At 36.5% G+C, this 24951-nt stretch overlaps 1 protein-coding gene across 3 annotated transcripts in view; it reads left to right on the top strand.

Annotated features, from left to right (window-relative positions):
• Positions 1-890: 890 nt before the first annotated feature.
• SEC24B (SEC24 homolog B, COPII coat complex component) overlaps positions 891-24951 on the top strand; it is a 38407-nt gene continuing 14346 nt past the window's right edge. The window contains exons 1-10 of one of the 3 annotated variants that reach the window (XM_039710400.1): positions 891-1621; positions 9234-9419; positions 14518-14622; positions 17643-17723; positions 19430-19611; positions 20183-20367; positions 21506-21608; positions 22474-22600; positions 23224-23333; positions 24256-24368. In XM_039710400.1, the coding sequence (XP_039566334.1) occupies positions 922-1621; positions 9234-9419; positions 14518-14622; positions 17643-17723; positions 19430-19611; positions 20183-20367; positions 21506-21608; positions 22474-22600; positions 23224-23333; positions 24256-24368 (1892 nt within the window). In that variant the 5' untranslated portion in view covers positions 891-921. The remainder of the gene's footprint in view (positions 1622-9233; positions 9420-14517; positions 14623-17642; positions 17724-19429; positions 19612-20182; positions 20368-21505; positions 21609-22473; positions 22601-23223; positions 23334-24255; positions 24369-24951) is intronic. The other 2 variants (XM_039710401.1, XM_039710402.1) reach the window with 2 other exon arrangements.

The following is a 24951-nucleotide window of genomic DNA, read 5'->3' on the forward strand; positions in this document are numbered from 1 at the left end:
TTTATGTTTTTATTGGCCAGGGAGTGGGAAATAACACCGTAGTCATTCTGTGTGATGTAAGCAGTAGGGTGTGGGAATTTTAAGAAAGCAAGTTATCCACTCAAAAGCATCTGTGGTTCACTAAAAATAAAAACAAGGTTAAGGAATGGGGCATGGGGAAGAACTTTAAGATTTCCCATTGAGCAGTTGGCTGAGAAAATCAGTTTGGGCATAGTTAACATTTGGTCTCTGGCAGGCAAGTCCTTGTTTGACCCTTGCTGGGCCAGCATGGAATTAACCTCGGATGTTGCAGAGCCAATTGCAGTGGTACCAGAGGTCAGTTTCTCTGATACCAACATCTCTTACACCTGATGTGAGATCACAGAGTAAATGAAAATGACATGCCTTGTCAAATACTCTGTAGTTTCATAAAAACATCCATTTTCCTGAAGGCGTAATACATAACAACATACAAGACAAACATAACTGTCCTGCAACTCTTTATCTTGGTCACTGTGTTGAAGACTTGTGAAGAAGAATACCTATATTGTTATGTATTGACGTACTGGTTTGACTGCAGCTTTTCAGTTTCCACATTCAGGCAGTTTCTGTAACACAAACTCTTGTGTTCAAACACTTACAAATACCAATTTGGTGCTTGTGGTTGCTCACTATTTTTTTAAATATTAACCTCCTATAAATCTTAAAGAGGCAAACAGTCTTGGCATGGAAGCCTCTTTCAAGAATGGAAGCAGTCTATTTTTCTGCTACTTCTTTGGGTATTTGCTTGCATTATACTTGGTTTATTCTCTCTCTGCTGATGAGAATCAAACTCAAAAATAGAAGAAAACAATTGTTTGTTAGTTCAAGTGCAGAGTCCGTTGGCACTACTAGCAGATGCCCCTTTAATACATGTGATGTTTTCTCTTCATTTCAGGTCCTATGCAGAGTCAGATGCAGTTCCCCTCTGGCTATGGCTCACATCTTCCAAACTACAGTGCGCCTTCAGGACACTATTCCCAAGTGCCCAATAAAGCTGCTGCTTCACATCTGGATAATCAGTACAGAGCCAGTTACTACCCTGGTTACTATTCAGCACCAGCACAAAATGTTATGACATCTGTGGGTAGCAACGTGTTGAATGCACAGGAGTCACATCAGTTGTACAACAACACTCCTCCCCATTCAGGGGGCTCTGGTGACAGACCTGTTCAAGGAGCAGTATCGTCTGCATCCTACTTGCATGTGAGTGCTCAGCAGTCATATTCAGCATTTGATAATCACTACAGCACTTCTGTCAGCTCTTCAGTTGCATCTCAGGGATTTCCCCTTAATTCTGATCACTACGCTATGCCCGTGGTTTCTGGTGCCATGTATCCTAATGTTTCCTATCCTCCCATGGCTGCTGGAGGTGTGTATGGGCAGACATTTACCTCTCAGAGTCTACCTGCTGTTGGACAGTTCAAAGAGACAAATGCATTTTCTAGCCAGAGTACATCAGTACCTCATTCCCTTCAACAGCACGTTCCCGTGGGATATAATACAACATTATCAACTGCTTCATCTGCTCAGGCTGTGCAAGACAACCTCAGCAGGAATCTCACCGGATCGGTTCCCAAAGTAAACAACCAAATAAATACAGGTATGGTGTTAATTGAAAGATAGTGAACTGCCAGATTTGTCTGGGAAACATAAGTAACATAAGTGCTCTTGGTGGCGGCTTGTTCATGTTCACTGTGTGGTGTTCTGTAATGTAATTTTGAGTTCTGTCACTCATTCTTGTAGCTTTTCTAATTTGATTATCACAGTTCTCACAATAGCAGCTATTTGGTTCTATTGAGAGATACAGAAAAATGCACTATTTAGGGGATGGTTTTAGTTTATTTGTGTGGTTTTTGTGTGAGTGGCCACAGAAGGGAACTTTTTCATGCGGTTCTGAAGGAATATGTGATTCCTGAAATATGTCTATTATTCACAAAGATACTTTTTTCTTTTCTGGCTGGAGAATTTCTCTAAGTCATGGTTGTTGTTTCTTTAAATTTTGCCTTAGTGACACTGTGAGAGACTGAAATGTTAGTGGTAATAACTCAAAAGAGTCAGCCATTTGTGGAGGCAGCAGGGTGCTTTGCTGAGGCCAGGTTTGCACACTTTTCCCCTGGAGTAGGAGGAGAGTTTATGGGGGTGTGGTGTGTGATGGGAAATCAGTCCATGCAAGACAGGGAGGGTGAACACCCACCAGAAGTGGCTGCAAGCTGGATCTTCAGCCAGGTAAGAAGCAGGCCTTGTGAAGACAGGCAGGTACTTTTTATCATGCCAATTGTCCTTTCTTACACAAGTGTCACACGTAAGGCTGAGAGTGTTCATCCCTTCTAATGGGGCATAACTGACTCACGTGCTCTGGCGTGAGAGGCAACTTCATGTCTTGGAAGGGGCCAAAACCATCAAAGACCCCCAAAATGCCCCCAGACTCAGTTTCCAAAGGAGTGGGCATGATCCACAGTGTTGCAAGAGATCCACAGTGTTGTAAAAAACAGTGTAAAACTCCCCTGCCTGCATCCAAGGGGAAATGCTTGGAATTCCCATGGACACCTGAACATAATTAACCCATTGAGCTCTGTTGTGTGGGACCCCCGCCACCAGGAAGACCAGAAGAAGAGGACTAACAGGACCTTGTCTGGATCCCCAGGTGGTGTTACCTTTCTATTTATCCAACACATACAATTTGTACATATTGCTTTTCCACATTAAGTGTAGGTGGCCTGTCCACCTCAGTGAAAATCAGTAGAATTTAGTCCTGTTTGAATGGTATGAGACACCTCATGATACGAGGCCAGTGTCATCCCCATGTGCTTCCACACCTGATGTCGGCTGGTTTGTTAGTCCTGTTTGAATGGTATGAGACACCTCATGATACGAGTCCAGTGTCATCCCCATGTGCTGTCCACACCTGATGTCGGCTGCCCAACAGCCATGGTATTCACTGAAACTTTATTGGTGCTGAGGTGATAGAACAGCACATGCTTTACCCACAGACCCACACACAGTATCTGCAGAAGTGTGCTCTGAGGCCTGGGCCTGGGCTGTCTTCTCCTGCCTTGACTTGGAGTGACACAGGGAAGTGTCTGAAGACACTTCAGAAGTTTCTGTGATACCATTTCCCCTGCACTCGGCATAGAACACTCACAAATATGATGTCTGCCACAGCTGTGAGTTCCTGGATGTGTTTGTCATGATGTTGGTATTTGTTCACTTTTTCTACAGTGGCCTCTTCTAAGGATGTGTCAGTACACTTGTATCACACAGTCACATCCACCGTGAATGCTTGAATTTCTTTCACAAAAATTGTCTGGTTTGTATAACTCATTGCTGTCATCTCTTGTATGTGGTTCCTGAAATACTCTCCAATCTTGCTTTTTTGCTTCCTTTGATAATATGTCACATATGTAATTGTGCCTTTTAATTCTTGTATTCTGTACAACTGGGCAGTTCCCAATGGTGTGGGAGCATGTTTCATTCTCAGCCTGGCAGTGCCTGCAGGATTTGAGGTATTTTTCTTGTCTACCCCTTGTCTCTTGATGGGTCTTATTCTATCACTTCTCACTCCCTTTCTCTCCTCTCTTTCTGTTTTATTCTCTCTCTTCTTCACATTTACTGTTAGATAAAATTCATACTACTGACTTTGGCATACAGACTCATTTGCACCATAATTCAGGAAGAGGTATCTCTGTAATAATAGGATCTTAATAAACACATGTGCATTTTCCCAGTTCAGGAAAAAAGTGGAACCCTACGTGGATTCTGAGTCATTTGGGGCTTTTTAATTAATATTTTGATAAGCATTTGAACGAGTTAGGAAGTTGCAGCTGATTTTTGCAAGCAACAACTTGATGGTTTTAGTATGGATGTAGCTATAAGGTTGTGAAGGTGCCAGTTGAGGGCAGGTACACTCAGTCCTCGTTAGTTCTTTCAGCTTCTGTTTCATAGGAAAACTGAGTACCAGTTCATGGGGTAGTACTTAGTAGGAAGTATGGAAGAGACTGGAGATGTGGGAGTACCTTCACAAAGAAATACCTTGCTCTGCAGAGGAGAGAGCAATAGTCTGTGCAGGGTTTGATCTGATTTTCTTTCTAAATTAGGAATTTTTTGACTTCATGCAGTTTTGACTTGTAAGTAGTGCCAGACTGCAGCTTGCCTTCTCTACTAAAGACAGATGTTACATAACTGTGGGTTTCCTTTTTAATGCTAGATATTTCAGATTATAGTGTAATATTGAAACTGTGTTAGGAATCCTAATAGCTGAGATTTTCTCAGACCAAGGACTTAAGAAAGAATATGGGTTTGGTAAAGCTTTTTTTTTAGGAAAAGCAGTTAAGCTTAAATGCAGCTCATTCAATCCACAGTTTGAATTTAGTTTCAATATTAGTTTCCTCCCCCCTCCCAAGACTAGGATGTAGAGTGTCATTTAATATTAGTAGATTTGAATTCTGTACTGATGATTGCTCTGTGTAATTTTCTCCAGTATTTTCAAACCATGAAACAAAATATCATTAAAAAAAAAGAACTGTAGGGAGCTCCTTGAAAAGCTCCTGAAGTTACCAGCATTTCATGGTTGTGCATAAAAATGGATTCTTTCAAGGATTGGCCATAAAAGTGGACTCTGACATCCAGTGCAGAATGTACAGCTGGACTTGACAGAATGTACGTGTCTTTCCAGAATAGCACAATGTGCAGTAGGCATATGAAAACAACTTTTTTTTTATTTTATTTTTCAAACTGTTACTGTTTTATTTACAGAAGTTTTTTATTCCAAGTCTTGTTAATTTTATTTCCTGTAAAGGTGTCTTGAAGTGATTTGTTCATAGCAAATTATTTTTGCAGTGAGCAGGTGTTTCAAAGGTGGAATAGTGGAGCTGACCAGACAGTGAAGAACAGTATGAGCAGTAGTTTGGTTTTTGATCCATTCAACACTGCTCTTAAGGGGATGGTTGAGTTAGTATATGGCCTCAATAGTTACACCACATGCAGACTCTTCCTGGGCTTGTAAAGCTGCTGATAGAAGCATGCCCTCTGCTTCATTGCACAGTGCACAGGTTTTTGGAAGTGATTTATCTGCAAAATAATTTTGTTCTCTTTCCCCTGAATCCTGGTTCAACTTCAGAACACAAATGATTCCATATTTCCTGACTAAGAAAAGCAGATAAACATAACAGCTGACAGCAATGCTGAAGGAAGAGCTGGTTTTAGTAATAAAACCTTGAACACTTTATACCATTTTTGATGTCTGGGGCTAAACAAACTGCCTCTAATGATATCCGGTTTCTTTTAATCTAGAATTCAACATCTTTGGCTAAGAATCTAATTACTACAACACCCCGATAATAAAATGCATACATAAATAATTACAAATAAATGTATAATAATAAAATTCTAAAGTAATTATAGGAATCGTTTGATCCTGGCATAATTGGTTTGGTTTTGAGATGCTTTCTAAATTTCCCAGTGCAGTCTTACCATTCTCAGATGGAGTAATTTTATATATAGTATTCTATTTGTTTTCAGCCTTTAAGAAAAGGAGTTGGATTTTGAAAATTATTTGCCAATTCCTGTACAGCCTTGGATGTGTCTAAATACAATACACACAGAGCATAAGCAAATAATGAATGATCTGTTGTAAGGAAACTTTCTGAATATTGCATCCTCCCTGATTTCTTCAGGAAGAAGCAATGATGGGAAACAGTTGCCATCTGTTCTGTGTATAGTTTTTTGCTAAACTACTTGGAAAAAAAAGATTTTCTGAAATTCATAAGCGTGCTTTCTATGACTGTTTGTGTAAAGAAACTTGGATACAGTATCCTCTAAGAGTTTGCTGTCATTGCCCCTGTGCTGTGAAAGATGCCCTTACAATCTTTAAATTATAAATAAGCACATTTCAGACTGTCAGTCAGATGCTACAGTTTTAGCATCTTTTTCCAAAGTGGTTTTGTACAGTCAGCACTGAAAGCTCTCTGTGATGAAAATGAAACCTTTATGCAGAAGAATAATGTATTAATAAAATCTGTGTGTTCTAACAGAAATTATGCAGGAAACTTAAGCTGGTGAGAGTTTTTCAGAAGTTGTTTGATTTCTGAATTGTTTTTTACTTGAATCAAAAAATTTGTCACCACTGAACTTACATTGGTTTCTTTAAACATCCAATTTTATGAATAGCCTTGCAAAGCCTCCGGCATGTTGAATTTGCTAAGATCAAACCTCTGAATTTTTGTATGTCTGGGGCTAAACAAACTGCCCCAGAGGACACAGAACTGCAAGCAAGTCTTTTCCTAAAACTTTAGCAACCCCTTTCTGAAATAGCTGAAGTATTTTCAGCAAGCTTGCTAAGATTTCACTAGAAGAAACCAAATTTATTTTAAGAGGGTTTTTTTTTTTGCTTGTAGTTGACTGCTCTTGGTGAATAATAGACAGTGAGAATAATTTTCTTTGCTTTAGGAAGTATAAATAAAGTAGAATAGAAATGTCTCTAATTCAAGATTTTTCTCCTTGGAGGTTTAAAGTAATTTAACTCTGCAAAATCACCCTTTTCTATCTTTAAAATCTGTATTTCGACAGAACAGTCCTGGTAAAAATCTGTTCAGGAGTGTTATGCTCTGTAAATTACATACTTTGTATTATTTCAGTTTTTTGTCTTTCTAGGTCAGTAGCTTTCTTAAATGTTTTTCCAGTTCATTTCAGCTGAAATCGGAGCACTGTCATTATCCTCGATGCTTTTCAAGTTAGCATGGGTGTCAGCCAGGATGCCGAATTTTACTGGTCTCCGCTGTGAGGAGAGGGAGCTGGAGAGCTCCTGTGGGTATATGGCGTGGGTTTCTTTGTGTCCTGCTATGGACAGTCTGCTTGAGCAGGGGACACTCTAATTTCATTATCTCACGCGCATACTTCCCCTTATGTCAGATCAGGATGTAAAATCCTTGCTGCCCCAGTTCCATAGGAATGGAGGCTGTAATCCTGTAAATCTGCTAATATAGGTGTGGTTGGAAAAAGGGGAAGTCTGCAGCCAGTATTGAAAGTCAGGGGCGGAGGATGCTGTTAGAAAACAGGCTGCAGGGAGGTGGTGCCTCTCTCCTTAGAAATTGTGTTGTGTTGGGTGCAGGGGGTGTGTGGGGTTGTGAGGGCAGGAAATCAATACCACAGCTGAAGCAACTCAAGAAGGATAATTCTCACATATCTTCTGATATTCTGAGGAGATGCTGTGATGATACTTTTTAACTATGACCTCTAGGTCTCCAGTTAGAAATTAAATTACAACTTCGTGATGATGTATAGGGAAAAATTATTAATTACAATGCTAACTTGCCCAGTTCTGCAGATTCTTTCTGTAACATGCCTTTTAGCTGTAGATCATTATGCTTGATTAGTGTTAGTGCAAGAATTGTTCATGGTTGAGAGGCATGGAAGGAAGACTTCAGTACACATTGAAGGTGAGGAAATGTGGTTTTAAATGTTAATTTTGTTCAAGTGTTTACTTTTGCCTTGGTTGCTTTCAGCTTTTAAAACCTTTATGGAGTCACCAAATAAAGTTTAGCATTCAATTTTGCAGGTTGGATTTTTGTACAAAGAAAAAATACATTGTATTTATTTATTTTTTTTTTTAATGCATTTAAAGGATTCACATAATTTTGAAGGTAATTGGATAACCTTTGCTTCAGAATAGATATTAGTACTTGGCAGGAAGGTATTACATACAGCTAATCCAGGTGTAAATTGGTTTTGGCTTGGAGCACATGACACTGACATTACAGCATTTAACACTCTCTACATCAGTGTTTGATGCTGCCAGCATGGCTATATTGACGACTTGCAATGTGGAAAATACCATCACCCTACAAACAGCTCAGCAGAACCTGGGTGAGCATGTGGATGTGGCAGAGAACTTCCCTTGTCATCTTGCATATCTTGCTTGAGGAAGCTACTGTAATAAGATTCCTGCTGACAGGTTCTGAAGCTCCATGGGGAATCTGCAGGACACTGTGTAGTAGCAGAGGTTATAGCAAGACCACTACAGTAAAAAAAGGCATGTTCATTGGAAAAAGACATCATTTCAATTTTAGACTTTCAAGATAAGACTTGCAAAAAGCCACGTGTGTGCTCAACATCAGATTTTAAAATTGAAAAGTATGTAAAAGATAATGAAGATGTGTGCTGTAAATTTTGACTGTAAATAATAAAAACAGAAGGATCATTTTAAGCCGCCTCTTCTTCACACTCTAAGGGAAACCTCAACTTGCCCATGAAGTGCTTTGAGATATCACCTCCGTTATTCAAGGGAAAGTCGGGGACTGTAAGAACTGCACAGCTGTATGTGCAGAAGATGCAAAGTTAATATTACCTCTGCATCCTCTAGCAGATTTGGTTACTTAAGCAAGTACTCTACAAATGGAGAATTTTGCTCTTGCTTAATTTCTGTGTTTGTTTACTGAATACTTTTGGTAAAGCCATTTCCTTTCTCTTCTTTTTAACATCTTGGTCAGTCAGGGTTTTTTAGAAAGAATCATAATACAGATTTTCTCAATTTATAAGCAAAGAGCAACCCTTAGTTGAGAGCTAACTTAATTGAAGTTACGTTGTCCTTGTCTGATTGGAGTTTCAGCTGGACTATGTCAAATCTCTCAAAACATTAATCTGACTTTTTTTTTTAAAGCAGATTATATCTAGTCCAGATGTCTAAAGCACATCAGAAGTTTTGTGGAATACTCTGGGTTGATTGAAACAGATTGCTTGGAATATGAGTCTCATAACTGAGTACCCATATTGCAAAGTGCCAGCACTGCAAGGGAGGCACAGTACTGCTCTACTGCACAAGATTTCCTTCCATGGGAAGAATGTTGAAGGGTGTATTTCAGGTGGACTAGTTTACATTCATACTGTTCAGGGAACAGTAACTTACAAAAGTTGTGGGGATGTATCAAAAAGAAGTTTCAGCTTAATCTTGCTCATACTGCATTGTGCTTCTTTTTTTTTTTTTTTTTTTTTTGCTGTTGTCAGAGCAATTTGTTCATTATAATGGAGTTTTAGCACTGTAGGTATTGATTTTCTTTTCAGCAACTGATCTTTCCATAGATACTTGTTTGAAGGCATCTCTCTTTGAAGTACTGTAGTGTTCTTTGTAGTTACTGTGGAATCAAATGTGATTGCTTGTGCTGTGTAATTGTCTGTGCAAGTACATACAAAGGGTTCCTGCTTTCTGCTCTTGTTTTCAGGTGGCATTGATTCTTCACAGCCCGTGCACTCAGTGAGCCAGAATGTTCCATTTACCAAGCCTGGAGTTGGAACATCTGCTTCCTCTGCTGTGATGTCGTCAGTAAGGTCACCTGCTCCAAGCCTGTCTTCAAAGCCATCATCTTCACCATCTGTTACACAGTCACCAGAGCTGGCCCTTCAGGAAGGTATTAAAGGGGAGTGGGAAGTCACACTACAGGCTTTTGCTGTATTCCACATGAACACATGAATGCTGGAAGTTTTATTGGTGCTTTTCTGTGTTTGACTGGAGCACATCTCTGGCATCTCATCAGGCTCCCTGAGCGGTGGTGTTTTATGTCACCTTGGTTTTAGAGTCTCGTAGTGCTTGTGTTTGATTTCCTTTGTCCATGTGTTGCCTTTGGCTTGTTTGTCTTGTTGGCAGTCTTACATGTGTCTTGCTCAAAAACACCTTCTTTTAGTTCCCTTATTCTGAAAAACTGCTCACTACTTTAATTTCTTAGAGAAAGGTCTTACAATTAGCTTGTAATTAGTCTGTATTGGAAAATGAATGCAAACTAGAAATCTGTTTGTGGAAACAGTGAGTTTGAGGATTAAGTTCAAACTGGTAGAATTGTTTTCTTACTGCCTAGCTGTGAGTGCCCATGGAAAGGTGCTGCAAGAATTCTTGTAGGAAAACCTGAATAAGTTCCTTCCTATTCTGGTGTTGGCAGCATCTTGACAAAGAATCAATTGGCTCTTGGGCCTTCTTCAGTTAAGTTAAACGTTAAACTGATGTTTTAACTTGCCTCTTGATTATTACATATTTCTGTATCTAGTATTCAAATCTAATTGTCTGCATGATTTTTTATTTTTATTTTGGCCATGTTTTCTCTTAACAATTCCAGAATTTTAAATTCTTATGGATAAAGAACTCTGCCTGAAGGGTGGAAATAGACATTAATTTTGTCAGAACAATGTGGTATCTCTAGTGTTCAAAATAATTGGCAACCGCATGGTGTGTGATTGTCACAGTGTATTTTTTCATTCTTAAATTACAGATTCTTCTGATGTAAATAACTAAATTACCCCTTTTCCTTCTTTTTCTGGTAGAATGCAGATGGCAGGTTTTTCGTCAATCATTTCTATATATATTAGAGGGGAAAAAAATCATTGCTGTAGAGTCCTATGTACAGTGTATCATTTTAAAGAAATTATGTCAATTTTTGGAACTGTGGCTCTTGCACAGTTTTATAATTGGTTTTGGTCTAGATAGACTTTGTGTTGTAGGTGTGTTTGCTAGAAAAAAAAAACTGTTGCTCCTTTTTCAAAGGAAATTCCAAACCATGTTTTTAATAAGAATAAGAAAAAGGATTTTAGCTCTTTAACTGTGATTGCCTTGATATGCAGTGTGTGTGTTCTGCAAGTGATTCCTGTGAAATGTGTGAACACCTGGAACAGCAGGAAAAAAATCATTGCTGTAGAGTCCTATGTACAGTGTATCATTTTAAAGAAATTATGTCAATTTTTGGAACTGTGGCTCTTGCACAGTTTTATAATTGGTTTTGGTCTAGATAGACTTTGTGTTGTAGGTGTGTTTGCTAGAAAAAAAAAACTGTTGCTCCTTTTTCAAAGGAAATTCCAAGCCATGTTTTTAATAAGAAAAAGGATTTTAGCTCTTTAACTGTGATTGCCTTGATATGCAGTGTGTGTGTTCTGCAAGTGATTCCTGTGAAATGTGTGAACACCTGGAACAGCAGGTAGAGATCAGTGCAGTGCCTCTTGAACTTCCCTAAATTCAAATGCTTCCGCTAAGTGAAGGTGAATGCAGTAAGTAGCTGAAAAAACAGCAATATGTTGGCAGTATGAAGTTAAGTTGTCAGGAGTTTTTATTGATCTAATTTTATCTATTTACATGTCATCACACAGTAAGTTTCTATGTTCAGATGGTGGTTTTATGAGCATTGGAAGGCTTCAAACTCTTCGCTAATTTTGTTTGAGGAGTCTGACCTAAATAATGTGTTCTTGTTTTTTTTATCAACAACTTTTTTGTCAAAAATTAAATGTGGTAACTGTTTGTGGAAGTCAACCTACTGAAAAACCAGAACACATGTACTAAATATTTGTCTGGGTTAGAATTCCACGTATGTTTCAGCTGCAGTAATCAGATGGACTTGATTTTTTAAAATATTTTTTTTAAATTATAGAATACCATTGTCTTCATGAAAGCATTCTGAAAAAATCCAGTTGGAATTAATTTTTAAAAAGGATGTCATTGTTTTAGGCTCCTCTTGGGGTATTCCTATAAAAACGAAAAAATTCTAATTGTTTACTTGACTATCTTCTAACAGGACAAAAACCTTAAAATGTATTGACACCTATTTAATCTTACATAATTATCTGTTAGATAGTTAGATGTGCACTTTATGTTTGAAAAGCTTTTATGGTGTGGGTGATTGAATTTAAAATACCTAAATAGTTGGTTTACTTCACAGGCAAATGTGTTGTTACCCCAATTTATCTTCAGTGTCCTGCCACCTACGTGTCTAGATGTCTGTAAATTATAGTGGGATAAAGTCTTTGAGTGCAATGTTATTATATGACAGGTACACTGCTTGCAGGGTTTAGAAATCTCCAGTCTAAGAAATCTGTGATGATTTAAATTATGTGGTTGCATTTTAGGCCAGATTTATGGAATAACATGATTCAAAATAAATAATTATTTCAGAATTGGTTTTTGCAGTTTTAAAAGTGGGAGATTTTAGTGCCATTATCAAATCTGTAAAATATACTAAGCAGCACTGAGTTGTCACAACAGAAACCATGATTAGACACATGATGGCACTTGGAATTGCAGTCTGCAGTCACCCATTTCTGCCCTCAATTGCTTTCTCCCGTGTTGGCCTTCTATTGGCATTGCTGGGCAGTGAACTAGAATGGGAGACTTTCCCACCTGACAATGACTTTTTAAACTATGTTATTTTTTAGCCAGATCTATTCTCCAGAGGGTTTTTTTTGGCTGGACAGTTGTACTAGCACAGTACAGTCTCAAAGGCAGAAATCTGTAGTACTGTTGGCAATGAAAATAAATCTATGCAAACTCATAAGGCTGTTAAGAATCAAACCAGCCTGGTCTTCACAGCAGTCATAGCGACATAATTCATGATTCCTAAACTTCTATGTTGCTAGAATATTTTTTCAATCTCTTTTCATCTGTATTCTTTCTGAACACCTGCATCCATAATGCATGTGGCCAGTAATGAGTAATCCAGTCCTTTTCTCTCATGGGTGCATGCTTGGAGTTTTTGCATTGGCATGCACTTTCAAACTAGATACCCTTTCTTTCTTCTTCTTCTTCTTATCCTTGTACATGATGTCTTTACACTCTCACACTGGGCACATCTACTTTTACTTTGGTTCTTGCTGTTACAGTGCAGCCCTTCTTGGCATCCTGACTTTTTTCCCTTTTACTTGCATGTTAATTATTTTAAGGTAGGGTTTTTTTTCTCACTTCCACAATAATGCAGTTGTTCTGTTTTATTCCTCAGTAGCTCTCCCAGGCCTGAGAAAAGATATTGTCTGTTAGTCTGTTAGCTGTAGTCTGTTCTTGCACAGATGATGATTTTCTTGTATTCTCCTTCCCAAGTGCATCCAGTAAATTTATAAAAGATGAGACTAGGAATTACTCAAATTAGCCTTGTGTATGGAGTACACAATATGGAAAACTGTGTTTCCAGTATGGAAAAACTGAAGCATGGAATCTATTCAGTGGCACTTGGGATGATTTTTCATTCATTGTTGTGACTAGTTGAATTACAAAGGAATTTGATTGAAACTGTACAACAACTGTATTAATGCACTAGATAAAGGAATATGATGCCCATCTTTTCTTGTACCAGTCTCTCTATGAAAGTTCACTTTCTCAAGACTATTGGTATATAGTTTTACTTTGTTTTCTTTTTGCTTACAGTATTTGGGTTCTCCTTGATTCTCTTAGGGTTTTTAAAGTGAAATTAAAGTGCTCCTCTTGGGTTTGCTAACCCTTTTTGAAAGAGCCATGAAACTAACAGCATTTATAGATCATATTTTAAATAAAATAAACGTTGATACAGTTTATTGAAGTAATGGATGGGCATATCATTAATTACCATGATGGTTTCAGATTATACATAACTTCTGTAATGCTTTATAGTATTAAAATAAAGAATACTATTCCTTGGTGCCATGGTACTTCTACAGAGGGATGGAACCCCAAATTCCCAAATATTTGAAGAGTTTTGAATACTTAGGATATTTTCTTGCCATAGCAATCCATTAGATTGATAAGAGAGAAACAGGGATTACATGCATTCATTTAGGATGTCACTGCCTGACTAAAAGCATATTTAAAATCCTTGCTAACCCTGCCTTGTCATAAGAGAAATGTAAGGTTTCTTGAAGATACTGAAAATGCATCAATAACAAGTAATGGAGGAAATTAATTATAAGCCATTGCTGCATGCTTTGCTCTGTTTTGAAATTGTATGTTTGTGTTGCTTTCGTGTATTGCTCACATACATTTAGAATAGATATTGTAAAAGTGAACAAAAAAAAAAAAAAAAACAAAAAAACAAACAAAAAAAACCAACAAAAAAACCCTAATAGGTTGTGCTGTGGAGGTGACAGCAGTAACAGTTGCTGCATTGTCACCAGATACTAGATGTGCATGGTGTAATCACGTGCTTATGAGCCTGAATTTAGGCACTCATGTAAACATAAGACAACCCAAATGTTCAGGTTTACCTAGCTTTAATTTCCCAGATCGTGTTGTGCTCTCTGTATGTGTGTTTGTACTCTTGCATGTGGCAACAGCAGTATATTTCATTCATTTCTGACAAAATTCCAACATGAATCATTATTGTCTTAAAACAGACAGGTGTGCCAAGCAAAAGTTAATTCTAAATGTTTTCATAACATAATTTGAATTTATATGGAAATAACTCCTTTATTTCTGTGTATTAATCTATGAAAGTACTCCACTGGATAAACTGGTATTAAAAAGATAGGTAGGAAGTCTGTGTGTTTAATTTCCTGATACACATGCACATACACACGTATAAAATTATCTGCTAACTTCCATGTGCTACTAATATTTTACTGAACTAGTCCACTAAAAACTGCTTCTAGGGTTGTAGATTTAACTTGCTGCATGCTGAGATTTTCTCTGGAACAGCTGATTTCTCTCACTTTTAATGCAATGATTTGTGACTTCCGTTTCTCGTCTTTCCTGTCTGTCTGACTCTGATGTTTGTGCTTTCCAATTCACAGGCATGCAGTATGGTGGATATGTTAATAATCAAGCTAGCTCTGCACCAGCTCCCTTGTCATCAAGTTCAGATGATGAGGAAGAGGATGAGGAGGATGAGGAAGCAGGTTGGCTTTAGCTTTACACCAGTATCTTGTTCTCTTCCTACTCAAGGTTTTCCCCATATTTCCATCCCCTGAAACTTTTTCTTCCTTTAAGACAAAGCATCACCCTGACTCTTCAGCTTGAGATTTCCCAGCTGTTACTAGTATAGTAAACAAAAAGAACTTCAGTAGTGACCAACAAATAGGCTATTTTTTTGTCATGTTAATATCAGATGTTTTATGAATCTAAAAAATAATATTTACAACTTGCAAGACTCCCATGTTTTTAGTATTTTGATTTGCAGTGAGTTTTAACTGAAGGTAACTAGCAGTAGAATTACACTGATAATTGTTCAGGTTAAGCTACCAAATGCCACTTGTATCATTACATTAAACACTGTTTACCTTGTTTCTCATTTTATGCATAAGGAACTCGTACAATCAATGTAGTAAACATTGAGAGGTTGTGCTTTTTAGGACAGTAAATTAATCTGTGCTGATTTTTTTCTCCTTCTAAAGGTGTATGTCTCAATGGTTAGGCTCATAGGTTCAGTTTTAATCTGCTTGCTTTGTAGAAAACTTTAAAAGTTTGTTGATTTTTTTTAAGAAGCAATTTATCCTAATTGGTTGAAGTGTTACATACCTGGTTGTATTTTGCCTGTTTTGTCAGAATGACCCAGTTTTGTGAGTTTAATGTTTCTCACCAGTTTAGTTTCTTCAGTTTTTCTTTTGGAACTTGAAGAAGTCTTTACTGACTGCATGAGTGGTAACAGTATAAAAAGCTTTTTTGAAATAAACATGAGACTACTACCCTTGTTGATAGATGGAAGTATCAGCATGTACCTTGTACTGCTGATTGTACAAGGTACATGCTGATACAAGTACAATAGTTTCCTATTCCAAATCAATACTAAAAGTTCTAGAAAGAACTTTTAGTATTGATTGGGAATAGGAAACTATTGTAGCTTTTTCTTTCATTTTATGATACATGTTGTCTGAAAAAAACCCAGTGCTAGTTTTATTAAAATAATGAAATAATCACCTAGAATACTGTGAAAATAGTGTATTGTACTCATAATAATTCTGTGAAGAATGAAACAGACCAATGATGATATCCAAGTCACAATTAAGAACACTGTGTTGGGTTTGCATGCCAAGGTTTCTGTCCAAATGATGTTGATTGGGTTTTTATCAATTGTAACCTTATTGTCCTTACTTTGTTCCCTAAACAAATGTTCATACTCCCTGTCATCACTCTCTCTCTCAAGTTGTGTACATCACTAAAATCTGTAGCCTTGGAGGGATCATTGCATTCAAATTCATGTTATGGAAAAGAGTGAAAGGGCACCCAGGTTCCATATGAAGGCTTTCTACATAGTAAGCAGCATATTTTGTTTTATGCCCTGTCAGCAGCAGCTAATGCAAATCCTAAACAGATTTTAGTAGACAAATTTCTGGCTCAGACTGTCACAGTGGTTTTATGAAGAATAGGTACTGGAAATCTGGTTGCTTGTGTTTGTGTTACTTCTCAACTTTTTGTTGACCTAACAAAAGTATATTTTGACTTTTCTGTAGTAAGACTTAGCAAAGCTTTAAAAGCCCTAATCCTGATCAGGGTAAAAAAAGTCATGAATCTTGATTCCTTCAGCTTCTAGAACAGAAAAAAAAATTCTTGCAATTATGTTATTTAGTAACCTCCAGGATTTAAAACAAAACGAAAACTTACAGTGAAAATCTGAAAACTGAGATTGTGTGAATATCACAGAATTAAATTTTCATTTAAATAATACATTATTGTTAGTATTATGGATTTTTAAAATAGCTTTTCTATTTCTTAGTTGAATGCTTTAAAGGCAAAATGCTGAAGAATTATCTATACTGTCAGGATGGTGCCATGGTATTTCTGTGTCCCAAATGCCAGTGATGTTATGTTTTCATATGCAAAGTCTTTTCACTTGGAAGTCTCAAATACTCCACCATTGAAGTTCTCCCTTGAAATACTTTCAGCTTTGCAATGGGATGTGTGTTTTTGGTTGATCCTTCCGAGTAGAACAATATCAGTGAATCTTTTTATTCTTTTCTGCCACAAAAATTATATATACAGTTTTCTTTTTTTTTTCTCAATTCTTAAATAGACTTTTTTTTTTTTCCTATCACACTTCATGGTTTGGTACATTTTAAAGAGAAGATACCTTTAATCTTCTTGGCCCTTTTTTTATTGGAAATAAATGTATGTGAAATCACATTGGAAGAGATGTTTTAAAATAATTCTTTGCTTGCCAGGTGTTTTACAATAAGATATTCAAGATCTGTGCATAGGTTGAACTAAAAATTAAGCAGTCAAGTCTCTTCAGTCATAGCAGCTATGCATCTGCTCATTGTGCTTTTTTACATCTGCCTAGTTAACTTCTGGTACTTAATTTTACATAGTTACTTTTTACTTAGCTGCTTCAGGCTGAGCCAAGAGTAATTGTTTATACCAACTGAAGTTCAGAATCTTGTCAATGATAATGAAAAATAGAATCTTTAGACTGAGGGAAGCTAGCTGTGAATTAGAATGGTACAGAAAGGAGGGAAGAATTAAATCCTTGTCAGTTTGGCGTGAAGGTGGATAATCACTCTGAAAATGATGGGAATCTTCTGTTGCTTGCAGTTGTGAAGAAGGTCGTGAATGGACTGTTTTTAAAATGTGCATGGCCTCAGTTGATATAGTCTAGAAAGAACTTTTGGTTTAATATAAAAATATTTTTTATTTCAAGAAACAACTTTTTTCATTGTTTTTGTCTTTTTGCCATTGATCTCTCTTGCTGTTTGTTGGGCATGTGCTTGTTTGTTTCTGATATCTTGCTGATTATATTTCCTCCCTCTCCTCTTTACAGTGGCAATAATTTTCAAGTCTTAGGGCTGAAGTGGTGGGGTTTTTTCCCAGGATCTTTCTTGACAGTTTCTTATCAAAGGTTTTAGAAAAAAATATATCAGTCTTTTATTTATCAAAAGTTTGCTATTTCTGATATCTCTAAAGTTAAACTATTTTCCTCCCCCAGCACTTGATAGTTCCTCTACTACAAGCAGTGCCTCTCCTGTTCTGAACAATTATGATGCTCTGGAAGGAGGTGGCTATCCAGGTAAGAGTTTGTTTTGAATTATTTATTCAAGTACATAAATGTGGGTTTTTATTGTTTCTGGGGTTGTTTATTGTTAATTAACAAGTAGATTAAAGGCAGTGCCTATGAAAGGAACAGGGGAAATAATCAGAGGAAACATACATGTCTTTTAAAATAATTTCTCGTCGTTTTAAGACTGCAGTTCAGTTTATATAACCATGTAACAAAACTTCCCTGAATCATAAGTTATACTTTCCATTGTAGTATTGAGGGTTGTGCTGAAAATATGCTAAGTGTGAAAGCAACATCTTTGTTCTAGATTATGCTGTGTGCTTGATTGTGTTGTTGACATTAGGAGCTGATAATAGTTGCTGACACATCACAGGTTTTGGGAGACCAACAATATCAGCTTGCAGAGATGCTTGGATCAGGTTATTGTCTTTTACTTTTCTTCATTTAAAGAAAATGTCTGTTGTTTTTCTTACTCTTAGGTCTAAAAATATCAGGACTGTCAGGTTGGTTCTAAATGAACCTACTGGCTGACCACCTTGGTCTTGAAATCTGTAGAGCTGTCATATTGAGAGCAAGAGGAAAAGATGCTATTCCAAGTATTTTAGCCACTATTTTAAATGAATAATTGGATTAATTTGGAGGGCCTACACCCTCCTGGCTCCTTTACTTTGTTCTGGCCCCTGGGAGTGTCACAGTAGTTTGCCGGGTTCCTGATTCAAGTGAGATCTCTCTCAGTTAGAAAGCTGGTATTGTTGTCCACATAGAGTCTAGCAGGACTACAAATTCTGTACCCTCTGGCCTAATAATTAACCATTTGGTTCTCCTGAAAACATACTCTAAAAATAACTTGTTCCTTTTTTTTTCTTACAGAGTCAACATTAGGGTTTTTTTTAATCTGTTGCTTTTTTTAATTGTTTTATTGTGGTTTTTTTCCTTATGGAGTGCTCATGACAAACATAGTCTCTTGGCAGTTGGTTTCTTGAGTGCTTTGTTCCTTCGCTTGCACGTTTCCCAGGTGACTTCACCAAGCTTAAATTCTTTTGAAACTTAGCTCACATCTGTAGACATTTTGAAAGAATACTTTGATCTCTTTACAGCTGTTAAGTCCATTGTGGATTACTTTCAGTTTGACCTTGAAAAATAGCAGAACTAAGCTGTGCTGCAGGCATATACAAGAGAAACTTGCATCAGGTTAAAACTTCAAAAGAGACCATGCTTTATTTCTCCTCTACCATTTATGAATACTGTCCAAACATAAGGCTGAGCCAATGGAACTATTCTCTAACTGTAGGCATGGCTTTTCATGAAGTAATCATAGAATGATTCTAGTCATGCTATGACAGTTTTCAGAAGTGGAGGGGAGACTAAGCATGAATTGTCTCATTTGTGGTTTATATCAAATGTATATATGGGAATAAAATGTGGTTCTGTTTTTATTCAATTCAAATGACTTTTTTTTCAAGCTGCCTGTTTTTGTAAAGTAACATTTTCTTCATAGTGACACAAGTCCCTGGTCATCTTCCATACACACTGTCTTTGTCAAAATTCTTGAAGTAATCTTTCTTTTTAATTACTTTTTTCAGTGCAGAAAAATAGCTTGATGGAAAATGATAAAATGGCAATTTTGTTTTGAAGCATTTAGGAGTTTACTTTTAAATTAAGAAGTATAATAATAAGTATATTCAATACCTGTGGCATTTCTTTTGTCTTTCCAGAGACACGTTCTGTGACTAGCAGCCCAGTTCCCTCTCCATCAGTCCTCCAAACATCAAAAGCTTCTAAGCCCTTTGGTTATGGATATCCAGCACTGCAGCCAGGCTACCAAAATGCAACACCACCTACTCCTGTGCAGCCCAGTAATCCAGGACACCATTCTGGTTTTCAGCACTATGCACAGGCTTGTATTTTTAATTTAAAAATTACCTCATGAAGTAAATTTCTGGGAAAACCCTCTTCTGTGTGATATATTTCCCCTTTATTTTCATATGTCATATTTTTATAGTTTCTGAGACAATAAACATTAGCTATAATATTGATGTCATAGCTCTGGTTCTAAACTTACTGGAAGGCTTTTGGATGAAAGTTTTAAGTGTACCTCCAACTAGTTAGCCTTAACAAGTTTGCTTCACCAGTTATTAGCAAGCTCCACACTCTTAAGGTTTGATGTTTGAAAGGGCTGAACTTTATTGATCGGAAACAATGAAGAAGCATAAGGAAGTACGTGATCAGCATATATCAGGGCATTGCTATAGGCTGTGATCTGAAGCATTAAATTTGGAAGGTGTGTCACATTTGTTGTAGCATTTTTAAATTTCTGCAGTTTCTTTGGATTTGTTACTAATTGCTGCTGTATCTTTTTGGGTTTTTTTTAATACTAGTCTGGAAGGAAGGGCACTACAAGAAGATTGAAGGTTGTTATTTAAACGTGTTTGTGTGTTTACCTGTCTGTCATGCTCTTAACTTTACAGCAATATCCAGGTGTGAACCAGCTGTCCTCTTCCTTAGGAGGATTAAGTCTACAGCATTCTCAGCAGCCAGAGAGCTTGAGACCAGTAAACCTTACACATGATAGGAATATTTTACCGGTGTCTTCAGTTCCAGCACCTGTGCCTAATTTGAATTCTGATCTTAGGAAATTAAACTGCAGTCCAGAGTAAGTTTAATGTGTCTAGGACAATGTCTTATATTTTTTAAGTGGGCAATAATTATTTAAAATTTCAAAAAGTGTCTCAGCTCGCTCCTAATTTTGAATCTTAGGGATGAACTAATAAAACCCCTTTTAACTGAAAATAAGTTTATCCTCTGAATCATTACAAAAATATTGTAACTGTCCTGCCATGAGAATATATTATATGTGGTGAGTGTAGCTAGTTTCTTAGTATTTTAATAATTTTTCTATATCTTCACCTTTTTATGTATTTAAAAAAAGGTATTTTAATAAACAGCTTAATGTTACACAATATGTTTCATAGAATACTTCGTAGTATTGCATAGGATTTTTTCCACAAAAGTATTATGATTATGCCTGAATACACTTAATAATTTATGAGTATATTTTACTATGATAATTCTGCAATCAGGTATCCTTTTACCTCTAATTAACATTAAGTAGTATTATCAACTGTCCCAAGTCAAGTGCAGCTAAGTACAGTGGAAAGTGCTTTTCCCCAAAGATTTTATTTGTAATTCCAAAATAGGTATTCTTCATTGCTTCAAAGTGACTCAGCATCCTTATTCCTGTAGTGACAGTGCATGGTCCCACCAGACAACAGAAATCAGAAAACTGAAGGCCTGGAAATCATTCTTACATGGGGAACACTTTGACAGCACTATTTGTGCACTGGGCTTTTTTAGTGTCCCTTCATGTTACACAGAACAAAAGGTTTTGACTCTCACAGTATTTGGGATCCTTTCCTACTGTTTTCTTTTATAAATGCGGCATTCTGAGTACTAGTTAAATACTCTCTTAGTTCACTTTCAATATCTTTATAATGAACAGAAAAATACATAGTTTTCATTGAGTGTTCTATCTGAAACAGTTCTGTCTCTTAATTGCAAGTTGGTTTTGGTATACTTGCATTGCTGAACTACTAAACTGTGGAACAGGGGAGTATTTTTTTAATTGTTTCTTTAAAAAGCCTTTTTAAAAAGTTTTGCTTTTTTGAAATTAAATCACCTTTGTAAAACATAAGATTTCTTAAATTCCTAAGTTCTTTAAAATGAAGTGTTAACACAATGTTTTAACATCTTTCAAAATTTCATTTTTAACATGATGTTTCTATTTCTTTCAGCTCGTTTCGATGTACATTGACAAATATTCCACAGACACAGGCTTTGTTAAACAAAGCTAAACTTCCTTTGGGTTTGTTGCTGCATCCCTTTAGGGACCTGACGGTAAAGTACCTTACTTTTTTTGTGTGTATTTGTTTTATATATGCATTTGTTCTATTTTCATTCAAACAATGAAATATAATGAACTCTAAGTCCTAAGTTTAACAGAAGTACAAAAAAATTGTCAATGACTTAGGGAGGAGGAGAGCAAAAAAACCTTGAAATTGCTACTTCATTGGAATGAAGGGAGAAGCCCTTCAAGGTTTTTTTTGTTGTTGTTGGAAGTCTCTGCTTGCCTGTGGTTCTCTGAAGAATTGTCACTCTGGGTGTTGGGCTCACTGTCAGATACGTCCTGAAAAGGTGTTCACAGAGCTCTCCTGAAGAGAGGTGCTTGGTTTGAATGTGTGACTGGTCTGATACTTGCTATCAGTAGAACATAAACACAATATAAGATTCAATTTATATTCATAGTCTTCATTCATTCATATTAAGCAACTCCTCTCAATGTAATTTAATAGTATTTATGTAAAAATATGAATAACTGTCTGGTATAACTTCTTTTTATTAATTGTGTGTTTTGTGTAAGATTTGCTGTCCATCGTATTTCTTATAGAGTCACTCAAAAGTTGTCCTTTCATAATTCATTTTGCCATGTAATAGTAGCTGTAATTTAAAGTAGTTTAAGATATTATTGCATCTTTGATTTTGAGACCATATTAAGACATTAAGTGTTAATTTTTTTAAGTTTTAGGGGGAGATTGTTTTTAATAGACATGATAATTACTCTGTGAAATTGAACTAAACAGCTAAAAGGAAAGATGACAGCAAATGAAGTCTCACAAAGTTTTTGTGAACTGTACTGCACAGAGATGATTTCTATAAAGAATATTGCATACCTTTGTGACAGCTTTTCATTGTTCCTTTTTAGCAATTGCCAGTAATAACATCAAGCACAATAGTGAGATGCAGATCCTGCAGGACTTACATCAACCCTTTTGTTTCTTTCATCGATCAAAGACGGTGGAAATGCAACCTGTGCTATAGAGTTAATGATGGTAAGTGACTGTAGCAGGAGATGCTTGCATTTATAGAATCTCTTTCAAGTATTTATATTGTATCAGTCCATGGGATATTTTAGATTAAAAGGCAAACTACAGTGACAATGCCCTTATGATCCAGAGATTGGAAAAGCATCTGAAGGCAGATGTGTTGTGCTTTTTCTTGAATCAAAAGATTGTTTTGCAATCTTTGTGGACATGAAGAAAATGTATTCATAATATGCTGATTCTTTGTCTAATGAAATCAGCTAATCCCACTGACTGCTGTTGCAATATGCAGATGGAAACATGATGACAGCTACAGTCCAGGCCAGAGGTTATGAGAAACAGTACAGATTGCTGCTTTGTTGTGAAATGCTCTACTTGTATTGCTGTTTTGTAGTTGGGGATCTGTTGTTGTTTAAAATATATAAATTTTCTTTCCAGTTACTGAACTTTGATGTTAAAGATATGCTTGAGATATTTGAAGTGTTCCTTTTTTATGTATCCTTAATGTAAATTCTTTGCTATTGCAATAATGGACGTGTGCTCACATTACTTTGCATTTAGCTGCAATGGTTTTTATTTCCTGACAAAAAATATAATCTGTATTTGGCGGGGGGGGGAATTTTTTTTAATAGTTCCTGAAGAATTTATGTATAATCCTCTGACACGGTCTTATGGTGAGCCTCACAAACGGCCAGAGGTGCAAAATTCTACAGTGGAATTCATTGCTTCTTCAGACTACATGGTAAGAAAAAGTTTTCATAGTAACTTTAACAGCAATTGCATAACATAATAGTGCTTGAAATTAATGTTTTATATTGATCCCGTGGTGTGTAATAATTTTTCTGTGAAGCTCCTCTTAACACCAAGGAATAGTTAAATTCATATTTTGAGGTTTGGCTGATGTAAACAGTCAGAAGCTTTTGAGTTGAAAGTAATTCAATGGGTGTTCTCCTTCAGTGTAGTTTAATGTGGCACAGTCAGATTTGAATCTGATGCAGTGTGATTTCTGCCTTTCTCCCTCATTTTGAGGATGCTTTGCAAGACCAGTAATAGAATAATGAGAAAATTAATTCAGCCCCAAATTTCTAGTTAGTAATTGTGAAGAAATGGTTCTTATTAGGAGTCAGCTTACCATTGCTGGGATGATGGTCTTGTCTGCCTGGGAAAAGGCCTACTTCATAATGACATTATTAGCAGCAGCAAAAATAAATTGTTCTCTTGTCTTTGAATTGAAACATTGTGGCTGACATTTTACAGTGAATAAACAGCTTGGTACATAATTGGGGGAAGGGTGTAGGTAGAATGCTCTAACCCTGTTTCATGGATCACATTGTCCATGTACTGAAAGAACAAAGGAATTTACAAAGATGGAAGTTGGTATCTTTCATCATTTGATTGACTGTTGGAAGGAGGGACTAAAATATCCTTTTTTACCCCTGAAGTATAACATTTTATGTTTATTACAAATGACAGTTATTAACCACTGGGGGTTGTGGTTAAGTCTATCTGCATATTGTTTAGTAAATTACCTTTATTGCATAATGTATACCTTGCATTTTTCTAAGTATTCCCTTTTCCTACTTCCCTTTCTAATGACTAATCACTTTTAACATTTCTTTGAATATGATTTTTGAGTGTGTTTATTTTTTTTTTTTACTTTGTAGCTTCGTCCTCCTCAGCCTGCGGTATATTTATTTGTTTTAGATGTGTCTCATAATGCAGTGGAGGCTGGATATTTGACAATACTCTGCCAGTCATTGCTGGAAAACCTAGACAAGTAAGAATAAAATAACCTTTTCAAGTCAGCTAACATATTGTTATGAAAAATTGTAACTGAAAATTTTGAAGGAAATTTCAAAGTGCCTAAACATTCTGTCTGTAAAGGGCAGAAATTCCATTGCCTGGAATTCCTTCCCTGCATATAATATATCTGCATGTAATTTACTTATCTGCATGGAATATTTAGCTGTAACTTCTAACATGTTGATTGTACAAAGATTGTTAAATTTCATTCTCCCCCCATGCTAAGACCAACAAAAATAATAAATTACAGCAGTTAAATTATCTGGTTCTTGTGCTGAATGTTCTGAGGTGCTGCAAACTGGAACGTTGTAACCATGAGAGTAAGACTGCCTTGGGTGAATTGTGTTCTCAGTTTGGTTTTTTTAGGTCACAGTTACCCTGTGCCAATTTCTGTGTTTTTATTTTTGCACTGGGACAGCATATATGGGATTGTTCCTGGTGCATTTTGAGTGAGAGTTTATGAGCTTCACTGTGTTCATGCCTTTTGACAACTAATCCTGTGGAGGCATTGCCTTGAAAATTCCTTTCTACACATTTTTCTTGGTGAACTTGGTTTT

The sequence above is a fragment of the Passer montanus genome, unplaced genomic scaffold, assembly GCF_014805655.1.
Source record: "Passer montanus isolate IOZ18808 unplaced genomic scaffold, ASM1480565v1 scaffold23, whole genome shotgun sequence".
NCBI classification, from domain to species: Eukaryota; Metazoa; Chordata; class Aves; order Passeriformes; family Passeridae; genus Passer; species Passer montanus.